This window comes from Micromesistius poutassou, assembly GCF_964030765.1.
Source record: "Micromesistius poutassou genome assembly, contig: SCAFFOLD_6203, whole genome shotgun sequence".
NCBI lineage: Eukaryota > Metazoa > Chordata > Actinopteri > Gadiformes > Gadidae > Micromesistius > Micromesistius poutassou.
Window position 1 is genome coordinate 1 of NW_028178376.1, and position 10,000 is coordinate 10,000.

Genomic DNA, 10,000 nt, shown 5'->3' on the forward strand with positions numbered 1-10,000 from the left:
CCTTCTGGAGCTCTGGTGATGAACGGGGGACCACATCAGAACAGGGATCCCCAAACGTGTTCATGTCATAGTCGTGACGGTTCTTCTGGAACCAAAGTGTAGTGGTTTTTAAATTGTGATTATCACTCTGAATGACCTTTGTGTTAGAGCCTGCTCTATAATTGCCTGAAATAAGGAATATATTCTCATTACCATGTCACAAAGTACTTTTCTTTTCAATGTTTCCCTTTTCATTTCCAGCCTTTAAACCCTTTGAATGGTTTTATTGTGGCCGTCCAGCGGTCCGTTTGGTCCCCGACTGTGACCCCTTTGTGGGTCCCGACCCACATGTTGAGAACCACTGTATTAGAGCAATTAAGCTGAAGAAACAATGAAACTCATGGAATTTAGTTTTAGATTTAGATTTTGGGCATTTAGCAGACGCTTTTATCCAAAGCGACGCTGTCGGTACAGTAAGGATGTTCATAGAAGCAAGTGCTGCCGAGCACTAACAATTGTTAGGTTAACCCTAATGCTCCACAATGCTAAGGACTATTTTTAAGTGCCAGGACGTACAACATACGATAAGAATTCTCAGAATACAACAAGGAATAACACTCAATATTTCCACTTCAAACCCGGGTTTTAACATTTCCCCTTTCCTGTTCCAGTTCCTCTTCGAGAGAGTGGAGGGTGTCGCCACGGCGACCATCATCGACCTGGACGCTCATCAGGTGAGGCTCATCACCCGGTCCGCTGTGCGTTACCTCCTAAACAACCGGTTATTGATAACCGGGTGATTCCCCCATTGGACCCATCGGGTGACAGACCCCCTGCTGAGCTCACACTGCTCCGTGTGGACGAGAGGAACAACAGCCCCGAGATCCGATGGTTATCGAGCTGGGATTGTTTGAGGAAATACCAGAAGGCTCTTATGTTTCCGAGCGAGTAAGCTGTATCGAAAGATGATTCACTTAATGCGTTGGTGTGTTCAACCGTTTTTGTTAAATCCATTGGTGACCTGTCAATAGTGTTACCATTGTGTTATACTTTAGTACTATGTTACTTATACTTTACTTTAGTACTACAACACTGTTACTATAATATAGAACTATAGTACTGATACAATACTATCAGAAACTAACTAGTAACTACAGTAAAGTATTGTGTTTATCTACTGATCCAGATTTAGTTCTAGATTTAGCTTTTTGCCTACCTGCCCATGTCCCTGGCAGCATCTCTGTCATTGCTGGTGGGAGTGAAAGTATGCAAACAAAATTAATAACAAGCCAATAACAAGGCCATCGACCGGAACCAATCCCGCTTCAGGAGGTAGAAAGGTCTTCATTTCATCCAACAGTGGCCGGGCCTGCTGAGGACTGTGCTGTGAGACAGCTTCCTCCTCGCTGATACCGCCAGCTCCTCTCCACACTAAACTGGATCAAGGTTTAATGAGCATACTCTCACACAGGGGCAGATTAAAAACTTTAAAACCTCGCAAATCCCTTCCCCACGCCCTCCGCCAACCCCCTAAAATCCCCCGAATTATTCCTAAAGGACTGGACAGGGTAATGATTTACCCAAGGACACTTACGGGATGGTTGTTTTCTGAACCTGGAGTTTATTCTAAAGAGGACAAATTGACTAACCACGAGGCAAATCCATGTCACTCTTATTAATATGCACGAAGCAACCTTCAGCGTTCCACTGTTAATCTTTCGTTGGCTCAAAGTGAAAGTCTCAGAGTCTGGCATTGCAACTAAATCAGATCCCCTTTTGCCATGTTTTTCAGATGCTTCTCAGTTGAGTGCAAAACAGGTAATTGGCAAAAGCAAAGTCACCAAGAAGCGAGTGCTTTGGTTTGCAATATATCCACAATACAGAGAATCCAGATATGAATGCATTCTGCAACTGTAGAAAATGACAGAAGGGGCTTAGGGTTATGGTAATTGGTTTAATACAGTCCAGTCAAACCGGATTACAGGTTTTCAATAAGCAGTGATTCCTTTTTATTGGACTGAGCCCAGCCAGTGTGTGCATAGTGCAACAAACTCTGTATTTATCATACTTTCATCAAGCTATGTATTTCCCAATACTACCTCATATCAAAAAACCAATTAGCGATTGGAAACTTTCTAATGAGGATCCAAAGCCCATGGCTCCTATATTATAGCTTCAGTCATGTCTGAAGTATGACTGGATGCTTATGATCCTGCATTATGTAATGACAAAGTCAGCCTGGGATTTGAGGTCGATGCAGCAATAAGATCAGAAGTCAATTATTAATAAAACCTGACCATATGGAAGGGACAGTTCTGTATGCATTTGCACCGGCTCATCAGGTCTCTAAACATTGTACTGTAAGTGCTCATATTTGTGGAATGAAATGATGGCTTTATCCTCTGCTTTGCTGATAGATCAGGGCAACACACTGTATTCATTGAAGTTGCGATGCAAAGTAAGAAATTTGGTGTTTAAAGGGCCCCTATTTTAATCAGGAAATCCACACCAATAGCTCAGCCTACCAGGCCTGCCTAGTGGGCCGTACCCGCTGGTAGGTTGATCGACCCATCCATCATCTGGGTGGACAATCCCATGTAGGATCCCACTGTAGGGAGGATTTGGAAATGGTTTGTTATGGCAACATCTGGTAAAACACAGGGGGCTTTGAAACAGAACAGAGATCACCATATGATGCATTCTGTTATCTGACATTGGAGTCCATATGTTTAAAAATATATAACATCTCCACTTTGTTACTGAAGAAGTTATGCTTTTTTCAGTTATTCAGCTATATTTCTAAATTGGAGATCCACACTTGTTGAAAGGACACATTTAGTAATCCGGGTAAGCAGTAAATCATCACTTGTCTCCAAGTCATTCTATCCACTACTACAAGCACCTGTTTTCTAATCTTATTAAGAACACATCCGGCAATATCCGATATGATGTCTCATTAACATTGCTAGGCTGTCAAAGGTAAAAACCACATTGTCTTTGTGTGAATGGAAAGATGTCAGCCAAAGTAATGCCTGTGTCTTCACCGTGTAAACACCCTTTATTTAGGTTACAGTTCTTGAAAAGAAATCCAGTGATATAGTTGTGCTTTGGTTCTCACCTTTCAATAACAGCCTTTATATCATGAAAACCTCTACGATTTTGTGATGGATGTCTCGGATGTTGGATCTGATTGAGGGACAGCTGGTCGGGTTTCAATAGATGAATGGAAAAAACATGTTTTCACTGTAACACAAGGTCCTTTTACCGTCTGGCTGCTAAGAGGAACAAAATGGCTGCTAAATGAATCCATAAATAGCCTTCCAGTGTTGATGCTACATCAGGGCCCAGCGTGGAGGAGAAAGGGGTGACCACAGACCTACTCAAGGTGCTCTCCAATCTATCAGAGCTAGAGGCTGGGCAGAGTCTTTGAGTACGATAGTGAATTATTGAATAGTTGTACACACTTGTTCTATATTGTACGTTCTGGCACAAAAACAACAACAAATGAATGAATTACTTAGCATTGTGTAGCTTTGTATCCTAGCTTTGTTGTGACAGCGACAGTGGCGCCAACTTCAGGTCAACATTGGGGGGTCATAACATTTTTGTTCAAATGTTTTCCACTAAAAAGTAGGCTATATTACTTCTCCAAAGTCCTGCAATCATAATTTGAGGTTCAGAACAGTAGTTCATGAATTATTTACGTATTATTTATCTGTAATTTATTTGATTTATTTCAATTGTGGTTGTGATGATGTTACCGTTCCATCAATTGACTGCGTTGAATGCGAGTGTGTGGGTTAGAGTGGGTTACGAGTGGTGGGGCGTGCACTTATTTTCCATAAACATGCCCGCATAAATGGGAGTAGGCCTAGTATAATTACATTTCAGTCACTAATTTAGAAATGTAGAAATCATGGAAGTAACTCGCCAGGCTCTCATAGTATGTAATAACTGACTTCACACTGCTTACTCGCATCGTCCAGCGGGTGGGGCAAAGCGGGCACAAATTGTTCCCACCTGCAGGCTTACGGAAAAGAGTCAAACCATGTCAGTATTTTTGCTTACTCTCTGATTGTATTGATCAGCTCTTTGACTGTCTTTATCGCATCTTGGCATATGTTAACTTTTGAAACAGCATCTTGAAAGGCAAGGTTCATGTTGTGGGCATTACAATACACGTACATTGCCTCTTCTTGTATGTCCTTGACGCACGCTTGTAAGCCTGACCTGCTCCCTGACATATTCGACCTGCCAATCATTTTGGCACTGCCAACCATTGGTATGTCAGGAATGTTGCCAGCGATGCTTTAGAACGATTGGTGGAGGAGATTGAGGTGGCGCGACACAGCGTTCTATCGCTCAGCACAGTGTTCTATTGCGCTTACTTTAATTAAAAGGGACAGACAACGAAAACGTGCCGGTTCACTTCGTTTCAATATTGAGGGGTTTTTGCACCCCCAACCTTATCTTTGGGGGTGCAAGAAACCTTGTGCCCCCCCAGAGATGGCGCCAGTGGACAGCAATATATAGTTGTTTCTCTTTCCTCTGACAAATGTACTTACTGTATGTCGCTTTTGATAAAAGTGTCTGCTAAATGCCTTGAATGTAAAATCTAAATGTAAGTTATTGGTGAACCTCTCTGAGCAGTGTTACAGTGTTCTGAGCCTGTGTGAATGCGGTGAGGAGCGAGAGGCCTGTGTGAACTCAGGGTTGTATGACGGATGCCTCTGTTACCTGTCTCTACCATTGTTGGTCCGGCGTCACGTTATGACGAGTTAATTCCATGTTTACGTACCCTCTTTCATTGCATAAAATCACGTTCAAAGGGAGTATAAATAATAAATGAGCCAGTGTTTGTCACTTGGTATTGATATACTGTACATCTCTCTGAAATGAACCCAAGTGAAACGAACCAGGGGTTTGATTTATTTTATTTTGTCCTCGAGTGACGAAGAAGTGATGCATTGTGGGTGTGTTTGTATACAAACTAGACTCTGCGAAGTAAATTCTTAGTCTGCATAATCTTACCCTGCCTGTCACCATTTATCCATCACGGGTTCCATTACCTGCGGACTCTGAGGTTTGACTTATGCGCTCCTGACAGGAAGAAGACACTTTGGCTCGCAAACGGAGGGGAAGGAATAAAGAGCGATGAAACAATCTGGCCATTTTTTATGACCATCTGGACGATATTGCCAACATCCTGCGGGTGAATATCGATCCCTGGTTCTCACCCTGTCACTCCCAGCTGCACCGCACCACCCAGACAGACACCCATAGGTGACGTCTGGGGCTGGGTCTGTGCTGGGAATGGCGGATGGACGGATGGATTTACTGGAGGGCGTTGGTGTTTGTTAGTAGCCGCCTTTGTAGAGGAGATAGAGGTTTAAGAGGGGTGATCCCAGAACAGGCAGAAACCTTCAGAGGCGGAAACAGGCCGTTTGTGTTCCATGTCTTCCAATATTTGTTCTTTGTTTCCGAGCACCAGTTCAGTACTTTAACGATTTGTCAGTTTAGACAAATCGTTAGACATCTTTTGTTTATCACAATAAATGAATACACACCATTTGACTGATGCTTTTATATCCAAAGCACCTAACAACAACAACAACAACAACAACAACAACAACAACAACAACAACAACCTTGAGTGCACCCATTTCTTAGCACGGGAATGGAAGCCCTTACCCATGCAGTGCTGTGGTTAAACATACAGGACCATACAGGACCATATGGTTGACATTGAACCTGTCTTCATGTCGCAGGGAAACGGCCATGAGCGGGACTTCCTGGGAGACCGGCGCGTGTTCATCATGGACGTGTACAACCGCCACATCTATCCTGGGGACAGAATCGCCAAGCGTGAGTGACGAGCTCCTTGTGTCCTCTCCTCTCCCCTCTCCTCTCCTCTGTCCTATCCTCTCCCCTGTCTCTCCTCTCCTCTCCTCCCATCTCCTCTGCTCTGTCCTCTCCTCTCCTCTGTCCTATCCTCTCCCCTGTCCTCTCCTCTCCTCTCCTCCCATCTCCTTTGCTCTCCCCTCTCCTCTCCTCTGTCCTATCCTCTCCCCTGTCCTCTCCTCTCCTCTCCTCCCATCTCCTCTGCTCTGTCCTCTCCTCTCCTCTTTCCTCTCCTCTCCTCTTTCCTCTCCTCTCCTCAGTCCTCTCCTCTCCTCTGTCCTCTCCTCTTCTCTCTCCTAGCTTCCTCAGCTTCCTCTCCTCTGTCCTCTCCTCTCCTCTGTCCTCTCCTGTCCTATCTCTTAGCTTCCTCAGCTTCCATTGTATGCTCTTGTTGTGTATGTTTGTGGGGCCAAAGATGAATTTCCACAACAGTGGGCAATAAAGATCTCAATAAGTACCTCTCAGTTACAAATCCATGACCAGAATTCAGAATTCCGAACGATGCATCCCCCTGATGAGCTGGGGCTCCCTATCTCTATACGATTAAACAAGTCATCAAGTCATCCCGGAAACACTTTTCACCCACAGCAATTTATGCTAGGCCGTACAGAGAACAGATACAGGACCCCAGCGAGCACCTTGTGTCTGCACACCATAGACACCGCACTATCCTGCCACCATCCCCTAATACATCCCCTAATCCCCCGTGCCTCATTTCCATACCCGCGTCACAGCATACATCTACACATCCCTCACACGTCCTGCTGCCGCCTGGCATCAATCTTAGCAGCACTTATATGATTATATGTGCTTTTACTCTAATCGGTGCCGGGCAGGGGACTTGTCTCCTTCAAGTCCCGCCCCCTGGATGTCACTTGGCTGCCATTTTAATTGTGTTATGGCCACATTTGCTATTTCACAAGAGCTCCGCAGTGTGCCTTTGATTTGTGTGTCACAAATCCCTTAAGCTGGGAATTTGTGGGTTACGTTGCAGTGTGCTGTTTGTACACACTTTGTCTGTCGATGAGTTAACAGTAAGACGGTACGAACGCCTCAAAGTTGTATTGAATCAATGCTCAGCTTCGGAAAAAACTCAATGAACCGAGGTTGATTGACGGTCAGATTTAGGTAACGTTTTTTACATTGCTATTAAGGTCAGTGTGGGTTTCGTTCATAACACATTGACACTCTGGTTGGTCTAAGATAAAGACTATACAATACCGTTTTTTTTTTTTTTCTGTTTCCTAGACTTAAACGTGCCTTTTGTTGGTAAAAGGCTTTTACAAAGCCTTGCCAGGCAGGATATGCCCTTTGTTCCTCATGCTTAATCCCATTTGAAGTTGATTCCCTGAAGCTGTCTCTAATTATTTGAATCCACAACTGCCATTAATGCATTGGGAAAGCCTCCTAATTATGTAGTACAGCCTGGATGGTGTGAATATGGCTGTAGCGTATAGCTGAGTAATGTGGGGGATGCATGTGGCTGACTGAGCATTTATACACAGCGTGTCCAATACCTTCCCCGTGGGCACATTGCTTCACAAGCAATGCTTCATTTCCACCAGTTTACACATCACATTCATACACACATTCATATACACGCAAGCAGGCACACACACATATGAACGCACACACGCACGCAGGCACGCACGCACAGACACTTGCACGCACTCAGCCACGCATGCACACACACATGCATGCATGGACACACACACGCACGCATGCACACACAGACACACATGCATGCGTGCACAAACACACGTATGCACGCACGCACACACGCATGCACATACCCACGTACACATGCACACTCACGGACGCACACACACACGCACACCCATACACACTTGCACACAAACAGACTCACACACTCAGGTATTGCTTGCTAGCCATGAAGTAAAGATATTGACTCAATTACTGGGATGAATAAACATGTGCCTTTGAAACAAAAAACACAAGTAAAACCGAGAGAAGGGCAACATCTAGTCTTATCTATACTTGTATTAGTCTACCCTAATATCGTACCAAATTCTTCCAAAGTGGCCCTTATATCGTCTGTTCACAACGGCAGATTTTGGATCCGTAAGCGTGTAACAACTGGAGCCAGGTGTGTCGCACGAGGACACATCACAACAGCCAGGAGGCAGGAAATCGAACCAGCAACTCTGGTTTACACCCTGGCGTTGTTGCGTCATGTGCTGCTGCTCTCCCAGGAGACAAAGACTTTTTGGATGAAATGAGATGAAAGGCAAAGTGAGCCGTAACAGGGGAGTGTGGATAATTCATCAGGAGCAGACGGCTCGCAGTACAGGACCCGGTGTCTGTGGGCATCAATGCATACGCAGTGCCAATTAAATGTATTCCTGCTTTTATCTCCCGTACTGTAATGTTAATATTCATGATTACATCTAAAAAAACTGTTGAGAAATATTTATATTCTTTCGAAACAAAGTTGGATGTGAGACTTGCTACAGGCTTTTTTTTGGCGGGTCCCCAAACAAAGTTTGTTCCCGTAGCAATGTGATCTACGTGAGTCTGCTGTAAAGGTGTTCTTAAAGGGATGGTTTCCAACTGTGGGTCCCAGTCCATACACAGGCCCCAGCAGGGGACCAAGTGGGTGGAGAGATGATTTTTTTTTTAAATCGAAATACGAAAATACGACTGAAGAATGAAAAATACATATTAAATAGAAACTGTGTATGTGTGTACTCTTAGTTTGCGGCAGTAGCTCAGGAGGTAAAGCAGTTTGACTTGTTTCAGGAAGGTTGCTAGTTCGATCCCCTGCTCCTCCTAGCTGAGTGTCAAGGTGTCCCTGAGCAAGGCACCTCTAACCCTAACTGCTCTCCATGAGTGGGCTGTCGCCTTGCATGGCTGACTGCACCGTCGGTGTGTGAATGTGTGCGTGAATGGTTTTAAGTCGCTTTTGGCTAAAAGAGTCTGATAATTGCCCTAAATGTAAATATATATTTTTTATTGCATCTTACGTTACTGCCCAAAAATGTGGTGAATGTGAGAACCAGGGTTACTGCTCCGTACTGACCGGTATCGTCTCCTCCAGGGGCGATCCGGAGGAACGTGGAGCTGGACTGGGGGACGCAGGACGCTGAGTACCTGCGGCAGGTGAAGCTCCACACGGAGGGGGTGCTCAACGAGATGAGGCCCGACATCGTGGTCTACAACGCAGGCACGGACGTCCTGGACGGAGACCCCCTTGGAGGTCTGGCCATATCCCCACAGGTACGACCTGACTTCGGCTGTTTCTTGTTGTTACTCATTCATTTATCTTTCTTTAATTGAAATGGTAAATGGACTGGATTTATATAGCGCTTTTCTAACCAGTGGCCACTCAAAGCACTTTACAATACTGCCTAACATTCACCCATTCATGCACACATTCACACGCCAATAGCTGTGTTAACCATGCAGGGCGACAGCCAGCTCATCGGGAGCAGTTAGGGTGAGGCGATTTGCTCAGGGACACCTCGACACTCGCTCTACCTCCTGAGCAGCATGCCGCCCAATCTCATTTAATCTTCTAATGCATTTCTTGTTGTCTTTCATTCTGTTTTCATGCAATGATGATGGACGACTGATATATTTTATCAGTCGTATATCTTTCAAATCCATGATTCAGATTTGACTCAGACTAATTATTGAGGCTTTTCACCACCAACCAACCTTCCCGGTCCCCGGTCCCAATCATCCAGTGCTTCGGAGCTCACCCCTCTCTCTCCACCGCTGTGATCGGCCGACCGTCCACTGTGTTGTCTAACTCATCACACCTCTGCCACAGCGCTGTTCCAGCCTGGTGTCAGTGGAGAAACCCCCTGGTCCGTGCAGAACGGGGGAGGGGGTCAACTGCAGCCCCACTCCCCATCCCCACCCCCCCAGACAGCAGGATTTATTCTGCGGCTCTATCCCCTCTCTACCCCCTCTCTATTCCCTCTGTATTTCCTCTGTGTTTCCTCTGTATTCCCTCTGTATTCCCTGGCCATCAGCCCGTTTATGGCTGTCATTCAGCGTGCCGAGGATGAGCATTCTGCCACCAGGAGTAATGTGTAGAATCTATCGCGGTGTCGCCGGCGGTTCTGTGGTGAATACACAAGCTGTTCCCTGCGCT

At 45.3% G+C, this 10,000-nt stretch overlaps 1 protein-coding gene across 1 annotated transcript in view; it reads left to right on the plus strand.

Annotated features, from left to right (window-relative positions):
- Window positions 1–650: 650 nt before the first annotated feature.
- Window positions 651–10,000, plus strand: part of LOC311374584 (histone deacetylase 11-like) — a gene marked incomplete at both ends in the record, with an annotated part of 10,116 nt that continues 766 nt past the window's right edge. The window contains 3 exons of the mRNA XM_084490397.1: window positions 651–713; window positions 5,748–5,844; window positions 8,939–9,117. Coding sequence (XP_084346523.1) covers window positions 651–713; window positions 5,748–5,844; window positions 8,939–9,117 — 339 coding nt within the window. The remainder of the gene's footprint in view (window positions 714–5,747; window positions 5,845–8,938; window positions 9,118–10,000) is intronic.